General features: G+C 45.3%; 7 protein-coding genes across 7 annotated transcripts; 4 read left to right on the forward strand and 3 right to left on the reverse strand.

Moving 5' to 3' along the window:
* Positions 1–461: 461 nt before the first annotated feature.
* PICMEDRAFT_34061 (hypothetical protein) lies at positions 462–1,061 on the reverse strand (the record flags this gene model as incomplete). The annotated part of the gene is made up of 1 exon (XM_019162863.1): positions 462–1,061. One exon carries the CDS (start codon positions 1,059–1,061, stop codon positions 462–464), a length of 600 nt encoding a protein of 199 aa, XP_019017826.1.
* A 363-nt stretch (positions 1,062–1,424) lies between these two features.
* PICMEDRAFT_16550 (hypothetical protein) lies at positions 1,425–5,405 on the reverse strand. Its single transcript, XM_019161252.1, has one exon. The coding sequence runs from the start codon at positions 5,212–5,214 to the stop codon at positions 1,531–1,533; it is 3,684 nt and encodes a 1,227-aa protein (XP_019017827.1). The 5' UTR covers positions 5,215–5,405; the 3' UTR covers positions 1,425–1,530.
* A 1,630-nt stretch (positions 5,406–7,035) lies between these two features.
* Positions 7,036–10,683, forward strand: PICMEDRAFT_16552 (hypothetical protein; the record flags this gene model as incomplete). Its single annotated transcript, XM_019161253.1, has 1 exon — positions 7,036–10,683. A coding segment is annotated over one exon (3,547 nt), but the record flags the coding sequence as incomplete, so codon positions are not given.
* A 148-nt stretch (positions 10,684–10,831) lies between these two features.
* PICMEDRAFT_58958 (hypothetical protein) lies at positions 10,832–17,752 on the forward strand (the record flags this gene model as incomplete). Its single annotated transcript, XM_019163331.1, has 4 exons — positions 10,832–13,609; positions 14,474–16,147; positions 16,190–16,681; positions 16,733–17,752. 4 exons carry the CDS (start codon positions 10,832–10,834, stop codon positions 17,750–17,752), a joined length of 5,964 nt encoding a protein of 1,987 aa, XP_019017829.1.
* Positions 17,753–18,109: 357 nt separating this feature from the next.
* Positions 18,110–19,162, forward strand: PICMEDRAFT_72759 (hypothetical protein; the record flags this gene model as incomplete). Its single annotated transcript, XM_019164289.1, has 1 exon — positions 18,110–19,162. The coding sequence occupies one exon, from the start codon at positions 18,110–18,112 to the stop codon at positions 19,160–19,162; it is 1,053 nt and encodes a 350-aa protein (XP_019017830.1).
* A 188-nt stretch (positions 19,163–19,350) lies between these two features.
* PICMEDRAFT_72760 (hypothetical protein) lies at positions 19,351–19,731 on the reverse strand (the record flags this gene model as incomplete). The annotated part of the gene is made up of 1 exon (XM_019164290.1): positions 19,351–19,731. One exon carries the CDS (start codon positions 19,729–19,731, stop codon positions 19,351–19,353), a length of 381 nt encoding a protein of 126 aa, XP_019017831.1.
* A 740-nt stretch (positions 19,732–20,471) lies between these two features.
* On the forward strand, positions 20,472–21,506 carry PICMEDRAFT_33204 (hypothetical protein; the record flags this gene model as incomplete). The annotated part of the gene is made up of 1 exon (XM_019162806.1): positions 20,472–21,506. A coding segment is annotated over one exon (1,035 nt), but the record flags the coding sequence as incomplete, so codon positions are not given.
* Positions 21,507–21,982: the final 476 nt, after the last annotated feature.

Genomic DNA, 21,982 nt, shown 5'->3' on the forward strand with positions numbered 1-21,982 from the left:
AATATAGTTGGATTATCATGATACGAGGAAGCTGGCTATTGAGTCATGTCATGTTGAGGCAAATCAAGAAAAATTAAGTTAACATAAATCAAATTAAATTAAATTAGGCTGGGCTAAAATAGTAAAGGAGTGAAGCTATGGTACAATTGGAAGGAATACTATTTGAGCAAGCGAAGGGTAAAAAGGTATTATATTAGGAATTATGGCATAAGAAATGAACGGAAATACCGGAATATTGATTGTAAAGCAAGGAGCGTGCACAGGGCGATGCCTGCTGTGGAAGGAAGGATTTTCAGGAATAGCATTTTTCGTAGGATAGGGTGGGATGAAACTATTGTTCTCTTTTTGTAGTGTATGTTTCTTGTTTTTTTTGAAGTGGTGAAACTCTTTTGGTACTTTTGGAATGAAATAAATACGACAATTTCTGAGGTAGGACTTTACAGTGCTGAGCGTTTAGGTGTTCAAGCGATGGTGCAGCAGCCAGATGATTGTCTTTCCAGCGGACGAGCAATCAAGCTTGCTCTTGTGGCGATTTCGAAAACGTCATCGACGGCTTCGCCTGTCAAGGAGGAGCACTCAATGTACTTCTTGGCTCCGATGTAGTGTGCAACACGGTCGCCGTCCTGGGTCTTGACATACCGCGAGGAGTAGTGTGGGTCCGAGCCGTCGTCGGCGGGTCTCAAGTCCTTCTTCAAGCCGACTAATATTATTGGAGCGTTTGGACAGTACTGCTTCACCTCCTGGGCCCACTTCACCGCGGCGTTCTCGAGGGAGTCGGGCGCATTCAAGGCAAAGCCGATCAAGATGATGTTGGCCTTGGAGTATGAGAGCGGTCTCAACCGCTCGTACTCTTCCTGGCCCGCTGTGTCCCACAATGTCAACCTCACCGGCTTTCCGTCGACACGACAGTCGGTCGCGTAGTTCTCAAACACCGTCGGGTGGTACTCAGTGGGAAACTCGCCCAACGTGAACACATAGAGCAACGACGTTTTCCCACAGGCGCCGTCTCCGACAATCACGATTTTCCTTCTAATGACGTTCTCGTTTGGATTCGTGCTCATGTATGCTGTTTACAAAGGTCTGGTTTCTGCTCTGTCTGTGTGATCTCTTTCAATTGAAACTGGAGTTGGAATTCGAACTGTACCTGGCGGTATGCGATGATGACATGCAAAAAAAGAAAGGGGGCACGAGGAATGGGGGTCGAGCCGAATCTGCGAGGAAAGAGTGCCGGCCAGAGACAATGGGCGTTCTTGTGTGTAAAGCGGCACTTGAGCTATACAAGTGGTCTATCCTCTTCGCCAGCTCGCTGCACCGCCAGTACCCCTGCAAAGCACTCCTGTCACTTTCGACCTCGTTCCCGTACCTGGTGAAGAGAGAGAAAGTCTCCCATCTTGGCTGCAGAGCGGAAAGAATTATGTCAGCGTGTGCTATTTTTGTAATAAAACGGATTTGCTTGTTGACGTTTCGGCTAGACAGCTACATAAAGGGATTACAGACGGATACACAGGGCTATTGGGTCCGGCGGGGACGTCAAAACAATGGCCAGGTGTCTGTGGCGGCAGTGCTAGACGCTAGGACGGAGCCGGAGCGGGAGGAGTGGCGTCCGTCGGCGGTAGCAACAGCAGAGGCGGCGGCAGAGGCGGCAGGCTGGAGCCGGTCAGGATCCTTGGAGTCAAGACCAACACTGTTACTGTAGTCCTGCAGCGGGTTGAGACCCGACATGTTGACGTTCATGTTCATGTGCATGCCGCCAAGGCCCATGTGGCCGCCCACATCCATGTTTGTGTTCATGTTTGTGTTCATGTTCAGGCCAGCCAGGTTCATGTTGAGCGGGTTCATGTTCATCGTGTGCATGGAGCCCATGCCGTTCAGGGCGTTCAGCAGACCGGCGTCACTGTTCATCAAATTGAGTCCGTTGCCATTCATGGCGAGGTTCTCGAGCCCGCCGCAGTTCAGCGGGTTGATGTTGTTCATGCCGTTGAACACGTTCAGACCGCCGTTCAGGCCGCCGAGCTGGCTGCTGTTCATGTAGTTCATGTCCATGCCGAGGTTGTTGAGGTTCATGCCGCCCATTCCGTTCGCAGGAAGCATTGCAGACCGCTTCACAATCTTCACCACGTCTTCATTCTTGTCGTCCTTGAAAATGCTGAACGAGAACTGCAGCTTGGAGCCGAGATCGAAAGACAAGGCAGCCACAAACTGTTCCAACTTCAAGCTTGGAAGCTTCCCGGCAAGCAAGGACCTTGTGTAGTGATAGAGCAACGGCACAGAAAGGATGTCGGATGAGATGTGCGGTAGACGGCCAGCAGCCTTGAAACTCTCCAGCTGGATAAGCTCAATCTGTGGTATGCCGAGGCTCTCCGTTGCACTCACGCTCACGCCAGATGTGTGTGGGTTGGTGGCCAACGGATCCGCCCCGTTTGCAACAGGAGTACTCCACGAAAAGCTGGGTGTCCTAGTACCGGACATCTCACCGGAGGACCAGATAGAATTGTGACGTCCGGTTGCAGCAGTAGCGGCAGGCTGGGACGTCTCCCGAGTGCCTAGGTTGTTGAGTGGGGTGACACTCGAGTTCCAAATAGACCCCTCGTTGACCTTTGGTGTGCCCTCACCACTGAGGCTTTTGGAGTCAAACAACGCCGAATTGAACAATCCTTTGTTCTGCTCCTGGAAGCCCAACTCTTCGCTAAGCAATGGGTTCGCAACGTTGGTGGTCAAGCCGTTGTTGTTGAGGAGAGAGTGAGCGTTGGACCCGCTAGAATCATTGCCAAATGGGTTGGTGAAAGTGTTTGCTCCGTACATTGAGGAAGCGCCTGCCTTCATATTCAGCAAAGAATGGCTTTCCAAGAGCGGTGTGGAGTCAAAACCTGGGAAATGATGTGGAGGGGCGGCAAGCGTAGACTGATTCATAGGTATGAAGTCTGAGTTGAAAAGGTGAGAATGCAGACCATTGCTGCCCAAGCTTTCAGAATTGTTCGGAAGAGGAGTAGGAGTTCCCATATGTAATGGTCTTGACTCTTGCAGCGACTTCTCGGCCTGCTTCTGTTTCTCCTTCTCGAGATCAGCTTCTTTGTTCTTTTGCTGAATTAATTTGAGCTCACTCAAACGCTTTTCCAATCTCTCCTCCTCTTCCATCTGTTTCTTCAAAAGTAATTGTTTCTCTTGCTCTTTCTTCTCTTGGCGTTCTCTCTCCTTCCTCTCCTTTTCCTCCCGCTTCTTCAGCAGTTCCTCATCTCTTTGCTTCTTCGCCTCTTGCTTCTTTCTCTCTTTTTCCTCCTTCTCCTTCCTTGAGCGTTCCAGCTCCAGTTCTTTCCTTCGCTTTTTTTCTTCTTGTTTGGCCTTAAGTTCTTCTTCTCGTTTTTTCTTCTCTGCCTCTTTACGCTTACGGCCTTCTTCGGTTTTACGCAGCTGTTCCTCCCTAATCATTCTTTCACTCTCTTCTTTCTCTATTTCAAGACGCTTTCGCTCTTCTTCCTTGGCTAACCGCTGCAGTCTTTTCTTTTCCTTGACTTTTTCCTTCTTCTTCTTCTCTTTCTCCTCTTTCTCCTTTTTCAACTTGCTCTCTCTTTCTTCCTCCGCTAGAAGACTCCTCGATATGTCTTCAGCCCGTTTGGCTTGAAAAGCATCATGAACCTTTTTTCGTAGAATTTTAGAAGAGAATATCTGAAGCATTTTATATGTCTCTTCCAGTCTCTTCCTAGATGTGTAGTCATTTTCACTAACATCAGAAGAGCATGATGCATTGTCGCTCTCAAATCCGTAGTCTTCGTCCTCCTCTTCATCTTCCTCTTCCTCTTCTACTTCTTCCTCCCCTAGAATTTCTTCGCCATCCTTCTCTTCATGGTTTCCTTCTTCCTTTAATTCATTCTTCTCGTCCTTTCGTACGTTGTCATCTCCATCTTCGTTGTTGTGTTCATTTTCATCATTGTAAAGAATGTTTTCGCCCTTTTGAAGTAGATCGTTATCATTTTTGTTAATTTCCGGTCCATGGGTTTTCCTTATATCGCTGTTGTTTTCGTCATTGGCGGTACTTACCGATGAAGCGTTGGATATTCGGCTGTCTTTGGCCTCACCGTCCAGCTGCTCAATCAGACTGATAAAGTTTTCACCATTATTTTTTACTAGATCATCGGCCATTGATAGTAATTCTCGTTCGAGGGCATCCGTAGATTCTTCTTGTTCAATTATCTTTTCCTCCTCGACAATGAAAAATATCGTATTTATTGTTTCTATGTTCAGGTCACACTCGTCCAACGATTCAGTTGCAAGTTTCCGCACGTTGTAATACCCATTGTATAACTTTTCAAGTTCTTTCTCTATTGAAGACTTTCTGTTTCCGCATAACCTGCAACTTCCCTGAGGTTTTTGGTGGTCATGAATTTGGTCCAATTCTTTCAAAAAATCTATATTGGCTATTTCTCGTTTCCTTTCATAAGGTAGCCCTATCCAAAATTCAATCATATCAGGTATATCTTCTGGAAACTCAAAGTCCCAGAGAAAGTTCCCGCTGACAGGTCTTTGTATCTGTTCCTTTATTATCCTTTTCTGCTTTTCTAGCAAACTTGAGCGAGGAACTCCGCTGGTATCCTTGCAATGTCGGTGGCTGGCATGGTGGTTATCATACTGGTTGTGTTCGTGCTTTGTGTAATGCTGGCTATGATGATGGTGGTGATGGTGTGAATAGTGCAAGTGGTGGTGAGGACATTGACAATCGTGATCATTGTATTCGTCATCGTCTTCTTCGTCTTCTTCTTCGTTATAGTCTTCTTCTTCTTCTTCTTCTTCTTCTTCTTCTTCTTCATATTCATATTCTTCTTCTTCTTCTTCTTCTTCTTCTTCTTCCTCCATCTGCATGTCGTGGTCGCAACGATGGTCATTCTGACAGTATGCACAAATTGAGTGAAGATAATCATATTCATCATCATTGTAGTCTTCTCCTACTTCGTCCTCTTCTCCAATTTCTCCTTGTTCATTGTAGCGCTGACTTCTGTGAAAAGAGTGAAATTTGTGATCATCAACAACCTCTTGAACAACAACGTTTCCGTTGGCCTCTTGCTTGATCACTCTCGAAACAGGGTAGGCTTCGTGTGAATTATCAAGCTCAACTTGAACCGTCATGTCACGGTTGGCCACATATGCCTTGTCTATTTTGTTGTTTTTTGAATCTTCATATTCAAAATGGATATCTTCTCCTGCAATATAGTTCTGGGTCATTGCTGTGACTGCAGCTCACTTTTAATGTTGTAACGTAGACAGTCCTAGTTTGTAAAATGCCAAAAACTAACTGAAATTTGGGTAGTTTTATCTCCGCCCCCAATAAAACAAATTAAGCTCTTGTCTAGGCCCAAAGTCGTCAACCTGTCTTGTTAAAATCTTCAACTTCTACGGCCTGAGTCAAGTCGTCAATTACCAGCACTATTCCGAGAGAGCATACAACTGGAATATGTCGGCATCTTGTACCCTTGAAAGTTGAGAATGCCTTTGAATTTCGATCAATGTTCGATGGAGAATTTAAAAGTTCTTGTCGCTGCCAAGAGGGATAGTTTTTTGGGAGGCAGGGGTCGAACCCGAGGCTACACCGGGAAAAAAGGGAGATCAGGGTAAGCACTTTTGCTGTTAGCAGCAGTACCCGGGAAACAGTAGTTTGACACCAGTGACTAGAAATAGTGACTAAGGGATAGTTTTATTAACGCTGGTCAATCAAGTTGATAACATGCTGCAACCTCCGTTGTCTTCAAAGATGCAAGGGATTTTGTTCATTTTGAGTCCAATGTGTTTCAGCAGTTGTGTTAACCACAGTAATTCTTTAACTGCATCACCCAGTGCCATATACAAATAACAACACATCTCCAGAGGTGAAGAACGCATCAAGACCAGCACCTTGAGCGGCAATAAGCATAACTGTATGATGATACCACTTCGGATAATTAATCGATGAACATAGTTTCATGCCCTCATCTCTAGGACAAGTGAGAGCAAAGTGGCTCATAACTTGTTGAAGCACATTGGACTCAAAATGAACAAAGTTCCTTGCATCTTTGAAGACAACGAAGGGTGCAGCATGTTATCAACTCATCCTGTTCATCATCAAAAAACCAAACATATTGACATAAAACATTATTTTATTAGACATCATATTTCAAAAGGAAACTGCGAGATAGTTTCAATCAACACTGATAATATGGTTGCTGATACGTTGACTAAAAGTTTGGCCAAGATTAAATTCAATAAGTTTGTTGGTCTGGCTGGAATGTCGAACATATCTACAAGTGTTTAGATTATGGTGGGGTGTTGAGATAAGATGCCGAAGTCAATAAGGATTGTTGAGATAAGATGCCAAGCAAATAAGGATCGAGAGATAAGAGATAAGAATCTTATCATGATAAGGCATCTTAGTACTCTAAAACTGGAAAGTTAGTCGCCGTGTGCTTGTATCATGGAAGGTTTAACCGAGGATAAAAGTGTATAAATACAAGAGGTGTGTCTCTTGTATTTATGATTGAGAGTATTAGCTTGTGGGTTGTTATATTAGTTATATATATGTAAGCAACAATCATACTGTTAAAAGGTACTACTAGCAATGGATATTCAATCTAGAATAAACAGATTACAACAAATTAGTCGAAGCTTTAATCTAAGTTTTGGTTCCAGCAGGAAAAATCTCTAATCTAACAAAGTAACGCCTACACTTTTTTCTTTCCGATGAAGCTTGTAGCTTTTTTAGGAAAATTGAAATAAATTAAGAAAGAAAACTTTTGAAGAACAGAATCCTAATTAACGGTTTTTCGCTTTTTTGCTTGACGATAGCCAAGTGGAAATTACCATCTTCATGCTCCAGTTCGACCCTGCGGCTTATTCGCGTTTGATACCCAGAGAAACTTACCCACCATCAAAATAGTAATCGATGATGGTAATATTTCTACCGATCTGAAGAGAACCAGTTATAGGTAACGGGACAGAGGTGCATCTTTTTGACAACACTGGCAAAGGCTTTTGGCTACTGATATAGACCAGAAGTCGGCAACAGCACCACCAAATGGATTCAGTTACATTTGTGTCTCCTGCTACTGTACGTGCTCTCCTCGTACCCGTCGATGAACTAAGCCAGTCTGACTTCGAAAAAATACTCGAAACTCTGAAGAGGGTGAAGGACGTTAGAGCAGTAGACTTAATACACAATCCAGGAAAATTTAATCCTCAAGCATACCCTCAGGGCCACCTTTACTACAATTTCATCACCCGAGATGATGATCAAGAATCTCTCTTTTTGCACGATTTTGAACCGTTCAGGAAAACAGCAATTGTGATAGGTATATTGAAGTGGCATGCCGATCTCACGGATGACAGAATACGAAGTCTGAAAAGTACATTGAAAAAGGCATATCCAGCCCCAATTAGCCAGTTCTTGATGATTTTCGACAGTCCGAAAACGTACAGTTCAAAACTAAGCGAGGTCTATACAGTTGATCACGATACGGCAAATATGGAGACTGAAATATGTGATATAACGTCCAGATTTTTGAGCAACTTTTCCACTTATGCATCAGCTTATGAACATACTACATTGCGATCTCCTGGCAATCTAGATGGCTCGATCGGTAGGGCTAAGAAGAAAATTGCCAGCTCTTTTGAGCTAAACTCTGAGAAGGTAAAGCAGATGAGCGCAAAAGGAAGGAAGCTGAAACTCAGTGCTAACTTCTACCTTATGGCTGGGAACCTGAAAAGTGCACTGTCGGATCTATGCGAGGCCATCTTCAATCTCAAACTTGCAAATGACCTTCTTTGGCTAGCTTCTGCATTGGATGCACTGGCTGTTTGCATTTTTTTACTATCATCGATTGGAGCTCCCTACCAATTACCTTCATTCATTGAGTCCCTTTTGTTGAAGGCAAAAGACATAGACAGCATTTTTTTGTCGCCAAATAGTTCCCCTAGAGCCTCCTTACAACTGAATGGTTTAGGCCATGATTCCTCCTCTACTCTGAACTTACCTGTTGTTCCACTTGAAACTGTGGAGAAAACGATTTTCAACTGTGGTAGACTATCATCTGCTTTCTACGAGCAAGCAAAACTAGCACATACAGACTATGTCCCACAAATAGCCGTGTCTGAAAGCTTGCTCAGATATGCTTCTCTTTTGGTTTCCATAGATGCAAAGGGTAGCTTCGATCTAGATTTAATCCATGAAATCCTGTTTTCTTCTTCAACGAACACAAATCGAAAGACATCTAAGAACTTCGATTTGGAACATTTCAATAGTCTTTGCTCCCATGTTTTGGATTCAGGTTTTAGACATCTTTCCTTAACCCAACAATCCCAGATATTTTTCACTCTCATTTCCTTATACTCCAAAACTAATATGCAAATGAAAAAATGTTTGATGATAAAAAATTTCTTAGACCGGATTATTGAATCAAAGCACGTCATATCCATAAACAGATTTGAGTACAAAGAATTGAATGCAATGCTAAATCAGTATTGCGAGAATTACGGAATAAAAGTGAAAAACTCCGCTTACGTTGGATTCACAAACCATTTACAGAAGAAGCTTTTGTTCCAGTTACTTTCTTTCTGTACAAAAATTAAGCACTATGAGGGCTACACCTATTACGGATCTATTTTACTGAAGCATTTTCGTCAAATTTTGACAGAAAAGGAGCAAATGGATGTTCATCAGAAAATTGGTGAGTTCTGCTCTTTAACAGGCGCTACACCTGACTACTGGGACCAGAACTTATTTTTGGATTTTGAGTTTGATACTGCTGCAGATAATATAGTAGAAGGAGAAGAGACTGGTGCTCATATCATTCTACGAAACGCTTTTGCTTTTGAGGTGGAAGTGAGAGAATTATCACTATACACAGAAAATAATTTTCCATTAAAATTGGTTACTATGGACACTAAAAAGTATACGGAGCCAATCACAGAATTTCCTTCAATTTTTCTGAAACCGCTTTCCGAAATTTCTATTTCTTTAGCAATCATACCTGAACAACATGGGAAAGTTGCAATCAAGGGGATAATTGCATCGATTGATATCTGTAAAAAACAGACATTTGTGTCCAAAACTCACATTCCGAAATCTTTTCCACCTAAGCTGAATAAATTAAGCGATAAAAATCAAACCGATTTGGTGAGGACATGGGAAATCTCTGTTGTTTATAAGCAGCCTTTATTGAAGCTTATGGATGTAAAACTCTCTGATAAATGGTTAATGCTTTTGGACGGCGAAAGAAAACAATTCAAGGTGGTTTTGAAAAATGCCTCTAATACCGAAATTAATCATTTGATATCCAAGTTCAAGGATTCCACCACTGATAGACTGAATGCAGAGCTTAATAACAAAGCCTTACAACCCAATGAAGTTTATGAGATTGAATACCAACTATTGATGATGAAGCCATTCAAAATTTTAAATAAAAATGAACTTGCACAGATTAAAGGTAATGAGTCTTTTCATTTGGAAGTTGAGATACGAGGAAAACTTGGTGTTAATGAAGCAAATTTAGTTCTTGAATATTCTCATCAAAAAGACACAGCTTCGGAGTTCAAAAGGAGTCTCACTATACCTGTGAATCTAACTGTTTATCCTAGTGTTGAACTTGCAGGATGTGATATCATTTCTTTGACTTCTAATACCAAGATAAGTGAATGGAATGAGGATCCATGTTGGGAATATTTGAGACAGATGAAGGAGCAAAATTACAAACTCTCTCATTTTTGTTTACTCGCATTAGATTTTGTGAACATGTGGTCAGAGGAGATGGAGATATGTATTGAGTGCAACCCTCAGAATGACAAAGAAGGTGAGATAAACGGTTCAATGAATTCTGTGGGTAAGACTGTCGAAGGTAAGTTCTCCGTTACTTCCCAACTGCAAAGCCGGAAAAACATAAGGATGTTCATACCCCTGTTGAGAATGGACTTTGACGAAGAATATCTCAATCAACGAATCCCAAGCTTGAGAAATAAACAGTTCGTAGTAGATAAGAAAACCCCTCAAGCTGAACAGGAGTTTATCAAACATGCCTTTTGGTATAAGGAGGAAATCCTAAAGCGTGTGAGTGCTACTTGGAAAGTTTCATCAACAAGCTCAAGCTCAAGCTCCATCCATGCGGGTAAAACGGGAACCATCGATCTAAGAAGTTTTAGATTTTCTTCCAAAATGATTGAGGTACTGGAAGTTGAGAAGATAGGAATTTTGTTAACTTTATTAGACCAGGAAAATCAACCTGTTGATCTCAATAATGCCAATCTCAACAGGTTTTACACAGTCCGCCTCCAGTTGACCAACAGGAACAAGCATTTAATTTTTGGCATCATCAGGCACATACCTGTGTGCAAAGATCCCCCTTATACTTTTGAGAAAAAGATCCTAATCAACGGTGTCTTACAATACAGCGTAGAAACTCCACTTAAGCCGGGAGAATCAAGAACCTATGATTTAGGAATTGTATTTCTGGAGAAGGGAGAATGCGAATGGGGTGCCCTTTTTGACGAAGTGGAGGGATGGGAAGAAGGAGATATCAACATAAAAAAACAGCATCTTCAGAGAGAACAACTTAAGGTCAAGATACACTAAAATGGAAACCCCAGTATTTATTTTCCCACACTTGTATAGACTTTATAGCTGTTTTGTATGTATCACTACTACTAATTACATCAACAACATTTACGCACCGGTAAGACTTGATGCGAGGAAAATTCCGACGGCTAATCATCGAAGAATTACAGGCTCCTAATCTTGAAATTTTACTGTTCGTCTAGTCAAACTGCCAGTTTATCATTGTTTTGTTTCCATAATAACATATAGAACAAAGCGCAACTGAAAATGTCTGGCTCTGTGATTCGTGCTCAAAGATGGCAGGTTGACGGTGAAGAACAGTATTTGGCGGTAAATCCAAATGGGGAGATCGTGTCCCTTTATCAGACAGACCGACATGCCACCAATGAAGAAGACAACATTGTGAAAATAACAGAGAGAACTGATTTTGATAACATACAGTGCATAAATTACTCTGATGCTACTCCAGGTTTGGCAGCTGTAGGACAGTTTGACGGTAGAAGCTTCCTTATAGACATCAGAGACTCATCTGTCGAGCCGATTGTTCTCAAACCACTGCAGCCGAGATCCTGCAACTCTGTCTCGTTTAATGAGAATGGACTGATTGCATTGGGCTATGACAGAGGACGACAAGATCACTCCATTCACGTCTGGGATATTAATAGTTTACAAAGAGGTGACTTCAGGGGCAAAACCAGCAAAATTTTCAGTTGTATCACCAACGAAAGTATATCATCGCTTTCATTTTGTCCTACTGAACCGAAAAACTTTGTCACAGGAAGTTACAAGCTTCTCAGAGAGTATGATGTCAGAAGCAATCAGCCAACGTATCAGATTGCAACCCGATGCACATTGAACATAAGCGTTAATCCATTCAGCCCTTTCATGTTTGCGTCCAACAGTGAAGACGGTTCCCTTGCGATTTGGGATCGTCGGAAACTTACAGAATCATTCCAGATGAACAGTGCATATCAGAATACAAACGTGTCAAATGAGGGCCCCGTTCTTTTGTTTAGCAAATTGTTGAATGATTATCAGAGAAGGACCAATGGCTCTCCGTATCGGTTTTCTTCCGTCCAGAGAGGCGAAATTGGTGCATTATTTGATGGTGATTTGGTGAGAAGATGGCAAGTGGCCAATGTTCCTCCACTTGAGTCAGAGGTATACCAATATGAACAAATGGTGAAGCTGAATAAAAAGGAGAATCCAAACTTTGTACCAAAGGTCGCTAGACCGACAGGGTCCATGTTTATTTCAAAAGTGCATGACACTAAGACGAAATACGAGAGGGTTATCTCCTTTGATTACGCCCCGTCCGCAAATGCAGCATATGGCATAGAGCTAGTTTGCATGCGGCAGTCTGGTAGTATATATAAGATGAAAGTTGTTGACAGCCAGAACAGTATTGCTTTCAGCTCGTACAATGATATCACATTCTGTGGATCAAGTGGCGTTTTCAGCAAATTTGCAATAGATGAAGTTAACGATACAATGCATAATAAAATCGAAAAAATAGATGACAAGCTGGCGGCCCTTTCGCTGTCCAAACGAACTACTCAAGATGATAATGAGGATGAGGGGTTGGGCAATTCACAAGAATTCGATGATAGCAAGGAGGCTACAGATGGGAAGAAAAAGGCTGCAAATGGGGAAAACGGGTACATGGCTGATGCAGAGGCAATGGCTTTGATATCGGACTCATTGTTGGAGAATGATATATGCTCCACGATAAGAAGGAGAGCTTCGAGAGGGTATGGGACCAGCTGTAAAAATAACATGGAGACCTTGTCTTCCATGAATACATACGAGACGCAATTGCACTTAAACAATGCATGGAAATGGATAGACATTTCATATGATTTAATTACTGCGGGCAAGATGAACTTCGGCGACTTTGATTTTGGTTATCTAGGAGTGCTTGGGATTTGGAACATGAACAAAGATTTTATGACGTTCAATAGGTACACTGGATTTGAGAATATCACCGAGAAGGATATCATGAATGCTGCGAAGGGGATTGTAGACCGAAGGGCTAGAGAATGCAGTCTACTTGCGAAGCCGGTAATTGGGTTCCAAGGACAGAGCTCAAAAGAGGTCCAGAGACGTTTGGCCATGTACGTCATTGGATGGGACTTTGGGGTAAGAGAATTGGAGGAAAAGTACATCAACTTGGTGGCCAACGGCAACTACGAAAGGGCTGCTGGCTGGGCTGTTTTCCACGGAGACGTGAACCGTGCAATCAGCATTTTGGGCGAATCGAACAACGAGAACTACCGGATCATGTCTACTGCGATAGCTGCGTATTCTGCCTTCAAGGACTCCACCACGAACAATACGTGGAAGGATAGGTGCAGGCAGTTGGCGTCTGATTTGGAAGACCCTTACTTGCGGATAATCTTTGCGTACATTGCCGACGGGAACTGGTGGGACGTTCTTGACGAGTCTGCGTTGCCATTGCGAGAGAGACTTGGCGTGGCGTTGCGGTTCCTTCCCGATTCAGAGTTGGAGATCTACTTGAACCGGCTGGCGGACACGATGATCGAGCGGGGCGATGTGGAGGGGATCATCTTGACGGGGATCACGATGAAGGGCATCAACCTCCTCCAGTCGTTTGTCGACCGCAACAACGACATTCAGACGGCGTGTTTGATTGCGTCGTTTGCGAGCCCGAAGTACTTCACCGACGAGCGGGTCGAACGCTGGGTCGATAGCTACCGCACGTTGCTCAACAGCTGGAGCTTGTTCTCTGCACGGGCGAAGTTTGACATTGCGAGGGCGAAGCTCTCCAGGAAGAGCAACGAACAGAGCCCCTCGGGCAACTTCGTGCCGAGACAGCTCTATCTCCAGTGCACGAACTGCCACAAGTCGATAACAAAGGACACTGTCTCCAGCAGCGGCAGCGGCAGCGGCAGCACCCACGGCGCCAACGCCAACGACAAGAAGACCCGGAAGGACACCAACAACCATTCGTGCCAGCACTGCGGCTTCCCGCTCCCCCGCTGTGCCATCTGCCTCATCACACAGGGCGTCCCCGTGCCAAAGGAGGTGATGCACATGAGCAGTCCTGCCGACCTGGACAAGCCGGCCGACCAGGAAAAGCAGGTACAGCTCTCCAAGACCGACGACAAGCTGCCAGAGAACTCGAAGCAGTCTCCACATGCGACGAACGAGTCGCAGTTCAAGGAGTGGTTCAGCTTCTGTCTATCTTGCAACCACTGTATGCATGCAGGACACGCCGAGGAGTGGTTCTCCAAGCACTACGTGTGTCCTGTTCCCGATTGCGAGTGCAAGTGTAACAACCGCTGAACTTTGTAGACGTATAGACTGCCCCAGGTGGTGAAGAAGAAGACGATGATGACCCGTTCTGAAAGGAACAAGCAAGTATTTCCTCTTTGGGAACAGGCCGCTGCGGTTTGTTGTCCTCGTTATTTATAGCGCAGCGAACGGCGTGCGCCATTGTATGGGCTGAGAGCCTGAGAGCCTGGTTCTCTCATGAGCCGGCCGGGCTGTCTGTTTTGCCTCAGGTCGGAAGCACGACGGAATTAGTGCCGTTGGGTCAGCTTGTCCGGCAGCAAAGATCGGCACAGAACAGATCAGCGACCAGCCGGTGTCCAGAATACAACCGATCGATCGACCGACCGACTGACCGACCACGTCCCCTTCGACGACGATTGCGACGACGACGATTGCGACGACGACGATTGCGACTGCGACGACAGCGAACGAACGACCGACCACCACCTACCAGTTACCCCGACAGGAGCCAGCCTGCATCAAACAGACACGTTTTCCAGGTGATCTGTTTACCTTTACGTCCACCTTTCTCTTTTTTGTTTCGCCAGCACCTTCTCTGTAAGCAGGACTTCGTGCAAGCGTCCCGCCATGGCCTCGAACAACAACAATAACAAGGACAAGCTGAATGACATCTTGAAGAAGATCGACCGGGAGAAGAAGTTGGCAGAGGGAGCCACCAACGTGCGGAAGAAGACCAACAACCCGTCCGTTATCCAGAAATGCAACACGCAGGTGAGAGAAGCACAGAAAAACATAGAGTACCTCGAGTCGATCCTGAAGAAGTTGCAGATCTCGAACGCCTCCTCCACTAGCGACGCCGGCAGCAACAACCCGAACACATCCAATGCCAAGTCGTACAACCAGGTCAGACAGAGGCCGCTCTTCACGGCGTTGGACCTCCTCAAGTACGATTGCCCGTCCTTGGGCCACAAAATCCAGTACATGATGCAGTTGTTGGAATTCAAGATCCAGGTCGAAACACAGTACAGGGAAGCAAACGAGAAGATGTACAACCTCTACCAGGTCGAAGGTGACCGGTCCAGCATTGCCATGGCCGAGCGGGGCCGGTCCGAAAGCGATCGAAAATTGCAGCTCATGAAGAGAGCTATGAAGGAGTACCAGTCGATGTACATCGACTTTGACGATATTTCCAGGGAAAATGCCATGATCAACACTGTCAGGAAGAACCCGCTATCCGGCGTCTTGTTCATCCAGATCCAGGCAATCAAAAACGTAGATCACATCCAATCGCCGCTTTTTTCCAGGAACCCAGAATGCATAATCAGTATTAAAATAGATGACAACGAGAGAGCCAGGACCAAGGGATCAAGAAACGATAGATGGGCCGACTTTTTCGACATCAATGTCGAAAAGGCCAACGAGCTGTCCTTGACAGTGTACGACAAGATAAACGACCAGTTGATTCCCGTCGGCCTTTTCTGGCTTTCCTTATCTGATGTTGCAGAAGAGATCCGTAGAAAGAAGGTCAAACAGGAGAGGGTCACATCCGAACAGTGGATCAATGGCTCTAACATCTCAGATGACAGTACAGGGAACCAGTCGTCGAGCACACTGCTCAATTCTGTTCCCGACCTATCTTCAAAAGCCTCCTCGGTGCAAAAGCTTCCTTTGGCAACAAGTACAAGTGATTCTCCCTCTTCAGCTTCAACCTTCTCAGCGATCAGATCGACTGGTTGGTATGGAATAGAACCGACTGGTGAAATATTACTAACGCTGGGTTTTGTTAAAACCAATGAAAGTAAAAACAGGACAGACCATAACAATTTCACAAGCGGCTTAGGACGTCATGGTGCAATCCGTCAAAGGAAAGAAGAAGTTGTGGAATCTCAGGGACATAGGTTTGTGCAGAAACAATTTTACAACATCATGTCGTGTGCTGTTTGTAACGAGTTCTTGAGGTACACAGGCTTCCAATGTGAAGACTGTTTGTTCTTATGCCACCAAAAGTGTATCAAAAACATCATTGCCAAATGTATATCTAAATCAAGTTCTGATATCAGCTCGGAAGACACAAAATTGAACCATAGAATCCCACACAGATTTAGTCCGGTTACAAATCGTGGTGCAAAATGGTGTTGCCATTGTGGTTATCTTTTACCATTTGGTAAGAAGAATGTTCGCAAGTGTGAAGAATGTGGTACCATGTGCCATGCTAACTGTATGCACTATGTTCCAGATCTCTGTGGTATCTCACCAAAAACTATAGAAAAAATTCTGGAGGCTTTAAGAGCAAGTCAACAGAAAACTAGCAAAAGGAAGTCTTTGCCAGCTTCTAAAGCAGTCACAGATGGTGTTCCTTTGACCAAGCAGAAGACCACCTCTGGAGCAGCCACATTGCTGAATCTGTCGTTAGGCAACGATGCTCAAAATAATAGTAACAGCCACAACAACTACATTAGAAGCCTTGATAATAATGATAAACCAGATGATTATTTCTATCAGGATAATGATCACAAGGTAGATAATACAGCAGATACTAGCACAATGAGTGTCGAAAATCATAACAAGCTGTTGGAACCTACGAATAAAACACAACCGATAATCACCCCGCCAACTGACAACCTATATCCGGCAAGAGCGGTCACCAGAAATAGTTTGGAAGAAGCGAATGATAGAGAAACGAGCAATAACACTTTCACCAGAGAAGAGATTCAGGATAGTTACATAACGACTGATAGCAACTTGCCTGAAGCTAATGCTGACTCTTCAGAACTCGAAATCAGACACAGTGTTAAAATCCCTAAATACCCACAAGAGGGCTCCAAAAGTGCTCCTGAAGATATGACACTTGCTGACTCGACAGTCGCACCTAAACAATATCCACATCCACATCATCACCACCGCCATCATCAGAAACGCCGCCACCGTAAAAGATACGGCTTGGATGATTACAGATTTCTATCTGTCTTGGGTAAGGGTAACTTTGGTAAAGTCATGCTTGCAGAATATGTCAACAATAACCAACTCTGTGCTATCAAAGTATTAAAAAAGAATTTCATTGTTGAAAACGATGAAGTTGAGAGTACGAAATCTGAAAAGAGAGTTTTCCTGGTTGCAAACAAAAAGAAACATCCTTTCTTGCTGAATCTGTACCAATGCTTTCAAACTGAAAACAGAATTTATTTTGTCATGGAGTATATCAGTGGAGGTGATTTGATGTGGCATGTCCAGCAAAAAAAATTCTCTTTGAGGAGGGCTCAATTCTATGCTTCTGAAATTCTACTGGCTTTGAAGTTCTTGCACGACAATGGTATCATTTACCGAGATTTGAAATTAGATAACATCATGCTGACCACGGAAGGCCACATCAAATTGGCTGATTATGGTTTGTGCAAGGAAAACATGTGGTTTGGAAACAAGACGAGAACTTTCTGTGGTACTCCGGAATTGATGGCCCCCGAAATCATTTCTGGAGAACAGACCTATGACAAGGCTGTTGACTGGTGGGCGTTTGGTGTGCTATTATATCAAATGATCTTGACCAAAACACCCTTCAAAGGTGACGATGAAGAGGAAGTTTTTAATGCTATTTTGACCGATGAACCGCTTTATCCAATAAGTATGTCGAAAGAAGCTGTCGACATTATTCAAAAGTTGTTGACGAGAGATGCCAAACTTAGATTAGGTTCTAGTGAGAGGGATGCAGAGGAGATCATGGAGCATCCCTATTTTGCAGATGTCAATTTCAATGACATTTTCAATATGAAGGTTACCCCTCCTTACAAACCCGACGTGAGCGATCCTAGAGAAGCCAAATGCTTTGAGGAAGAGTTCACCTCTCAGGCTGCCAAGTTGACACCGGTTAACAGTGTTTTGTCTCCTAAGCTGCAGGAGATGTTCCGTGGATTCACATATTCCTGTGATGACGAGTAAGTTGTGCTTACTAGATTTGACTATATAATATATAACGAGGTAATTTAAAATCGAGATCGAATAATCTCTTTGCGAAAAGAGGTAAGGTCTGGCTACAGCCTTGGGCCTGTCTGATAGTGTACGTGATTTACAGTGTCTTCTTGTCAGTCCCCATGCCGGTGTCAAATTTTCTATCACGTCATGGGGAAATATTAATTATTATGTGACGCGGCGAGCAACGAAAGATGAAAGCAGGGACACGATGATGTACTTTAGGGTGGAGCACTGATGACCAGAGAGTGGTAGAAGCTGGGACAGTACTCTGCATTCCATTCTGAGGTTAGAAACTAAGATCACGTTAAGCAGAATTAGCAAAATATGGGTGAACCGCTCGTCATTGAAACGTTGGAAGAGTTACGGGATCTTGACCTTTTTGATCGGATTGTCAAGATCTTTGATGAAGCTGAAAAAAATGGAGATTTAGTTTTCAAGGAGGCCAGCGACTTTGAAAGGATCACAGACAAGAAGACCAAGATGGAGTACGAGATTAAGGTCGTAGAGGCATTATCAAAGCGACCAAACAACCGTGCAAGCGAACCTGGGGATGACGTGAAGGTCACACAGGAAAAGATTGCCGATATCCAGAAAAAGAACCCATTTCTTCACCCGGAGCCGGAGTTGACCATTATTGATTCGTTGTTTGGAAATTATCGGCTGATATTGAACAAGTATCCGAACACAAGGTACCATTTTTTGCTTGTCACGAAGGAGTTTGAAAAACAAGACACTCTTTTGAAACCTATTGAGCTGCAGCTCATGCATGCGATATTGGAGAACCTCAACAGGAAAATTGAGGAGAAGAACATGACTGAGAGGTACTTTTCTTTCTTTAACAGCGGTCCGGAGAGTGGGTACTCGCAGTTCCACAAGCACATCCAGTTCATGATGCTGCCTAGCAACTTCCACGTCTACCAGGATGATGTTGTGAGAGGTGTTGACTATTTTATACCGAAGGAGATTGTTGAGAACCGGAGACCGTTGTTCCACAAGAAGGCCAGTTTCAAGCACTATATCTTGAAATTGAAGGATGATCCAAGCGATGAGGAGGATGAGCAAGACTCGTTGGCCATTCTCTACATGTACTTGATCAAGAGGGCATTGAACATCTACAAGGAGCACGACATGGAGGACTCGATGATGAGTTACAACTTGCTGATGATGCCGGACTGGATAATGATTGTTCCGCGGAGGGCCGCCAAGTACGGGGAGGTGTGGCAGAACTCGCTTGGGTTCATGGGCTTGTTCTGTGTGAAGAACGAAGAGCTGAAGAACCTTGTGCTGGAGTTGGGGTTTGCCAAAATCCTTGAAGAATGCGGTTTCCCCATCGAGGAGGACGAGGAGCACATTGTGTACAACGAGTACGGGTACTGAAGAGGCCGGATCAACGAAGAGGTAAATAAATAAAGGATTTTTAACTATTTAGTTGATTATAGACATAAAAGAAAATACCAAAGATGTTCAGTTATACATGGATATGCAGACCACGCAAAAATGGGAATGTATAAAGGATGGGTGGGAGGAAGATGGATAACATCACAAATAGCCAGCTACAGGACTGCTTATTTGACGAGGACGGAGTTGTTCAAGGCTTCCTTTTCGGCAAGCTCGGCTTCGGCTTCCAAAACGTAAGGAGTCAAGTATGGGGTGTCCTCACTAGCCTTGATGGCCTTGGACTCTGGCAAGACTTCGACGGAGACGGCCAACTGGTGGGCGGTGATGTTTCTGTAGTTTCTGGCGTACGACTCTTCTGCTGGGAGTCTGGAAATAGCCTTCTGCATGGCTGGGTTTTCCTCCTGGAGCAAGTCGTCAAGCTTGAGGCCCATCTGTCTGTAGCCGGAGAAGTACGTGAACGCCTTGGCTGTTGGCACCAATAGCTGTCTCAAAAGAGGGGTTCTGAGGATGAAATCGGCTTGTTTCTTGACGAGAGTGACGGTGGACATCTTGTGTGGAGTGGGCGGGTGTTTCCTGTTAGCTAGTGGCGGGACCTGGTTTGGATTGCGGGCGTGTCTGGTGCTGCACGGAGACCTGTTGCTGAGCTTTCCTTTCTCCATGTACCCCGTCCAGCAAGGCATGTGCAGGCCGTCTGGGCCCTCCCTGGCGAAAATAAGGCGTGAGCGGACCATTCTGGCCGCTGTGATTGGCCGAGAGCGGTCGCGGGGGGAAGAAGTAGAAAAAGAAGAAGAAAAAGACGCTGACGTAATCTGGGTCGATCGCCGCAAAATGCTGACATAATCGCAAATATGGTATTACGTAATGTTTTGGGTCGATCGGCCCAAAACGCCCTTTTCGAACATATTGCCCGATTGGGCTATTTACCGATTGGCTGTTTCCCGATCGGGAAGCAACGCGGTTGATCCCTTCATTTCACTCCTGTTAGAGCGCTGTTTCGGTTTTCGCGGCGCAGCGAGCGTGTCGCTATTGTTGACACGTCTTGCGAGACACGCCAGCCACCGTGTCGCCATCTCAGCGGCGTCTCTTGGCATGGCTATTTGTGTTTAGTTTTCCATTTATAGCATAATTGGGCCGTTGGGGGTCTTGGGTGGCAAAGATATAAATACCCCAGACCCACCGGCGTCCCCCCTGCGTGTTTCATGTGGAGGATTGTGGACACGAGGCTGTTTTTGCTTGGATTCTCTCCAGGCGAAAGCTCAGCTATCACACAAGTATACGCAAAGGCAACATGAAATTCACACTTGTACAGACTCTGGCAGCAACGCTGTTTGCGGCTGCCGCCGTGGCAGACACGCTATCGTGCAGCGCCGACTCACACTGTCCGGAAGACTTCCCTTGCTGCTCGAACGAAGGCACGTGCGGGACGGGCTCGTACTGTCTCGGACCGTGTGACCCCCGCTATTCGTTCAACTCGTCGTCGTGCATGCCGGCGCCGGCCTGCAAGGCCGGCACCTACACGCCGAGAGCAGCAGACATGATGAACCAAACAGACTACCTGGGAAACACGTCCGTGACGGACTTCATCTACTACGGCGAGATCGAAGACCAGGACGACTCCGTGATCATCAAGATGCCGGCCCACTCCGTCGGCGGGGTCATCTCCTCCACGTTCTACCTCTGGTACGGGAAAGTCAGCTTCAAGTTCAAGACGTCGCACAACGCCGGCGTGGTTTCCGCCGCCATCCTCTTCTCGCAGGTGCAGGACGAGATCGACTACGAGTTTGTCGGCAGCGAGCTGGAAGTCGCCGAAACCAACTTCTACTTTGAGGGCACGCAAAACTACACCAACTCCGTCAAGGCCGCTGCCTCCGACACGTACGCCAACTGGCACACCTACGAGATTGACTGGTCCGAGGACTCCGTCACGTGGTCCATTGACGGCGTCTCCGTGAGGACGTTGAACAAGGCCGACACCTACAACGACACCTCCAAGGAGTACGACTTCCCGCAGACGCCCTCGAGACTCCAGTTCTCCATCTGGCCAGCGGGCGACCCTACTAAGAACGCGCCGGGCACGGTCGAGTGGGCCGGCGGCGACATCGACTGGAACGCAAAGGACTTCTCCGACCCGGGCTACCTCTTTGTCGCCCTAGACACCATCGACGTCGTCTGCTACGACCCTCCTTCCGACGCCCAAGTCAAGGGTAACACCTCCTACATCTACGATGGCAACGGATTCCTGCAGAGCAACGTCATCGTCTCCGACAAGGAGACCTGGATGAAGGATTTGGGCAGAACAGGTTTCAACACCGGCCAGGACAAAGTGGACACCAACAAGTCCTCTTCCGCAAGATCATCGTCCAAGGCCTCCTCTTCTAAACCTTCCTCTTCCTCTTCCTCTTCCTCCTCCCCCTCATCATCCTCCTCCTCCAAGAAATCTTCTTCTAGGAACTCATCATCCTCATTGTCCAAACAATCCTCTTCCTCCATAAAATCATCCACCGCATCATCCAAACAATCTTCCTCAGCTGCCTCCTCATCAATACGCTCGTCCTACTCTTCAGCCTCATCATCCTTATTCTCATCAGCCTCCTCCAAAATCTCCTTTTCCTCCTTTTTCAGTTCATCCTCTTACAAAACAGAGACCTCCACAACTCCTACCCTCTCATTCCACAGCAGCACATCAACCACTGCAAAGCTAGAGGTCACATCTGTCACACCGGAGTCTTCATCTACTACCCTCACATCCTCCTCTACCTCATCCTCCTCCTCTGCGAGCGGATTTGTCCAATTCATCTC

The sequence above is a fragment of the Pichia membranifaciens genome (assembly GCF_001661235.1).
Source record: "Pichia membranifaciens NRRL Y-2026 unplaced genomic scaffold PICMEscaffold_3, whole genome shotgun sequence".
In the NCBI taxonomy this organism is placed as follows: Eukaryota; Fungi; Ascomycota; class Pichiomycetes; order Pichiales; family Pichiaceae; genus Pichia; species Pichia membranifaciens.

Coding starts and splice junctions, on each gene's coding strand:
- PICMEDRAFT_16550 (XM_019161252.1), bottom strand. CDS start 5,214: ATGACCCAGAACTATATTGCAGGAGAAGATATCCATTTTGAATATGAA.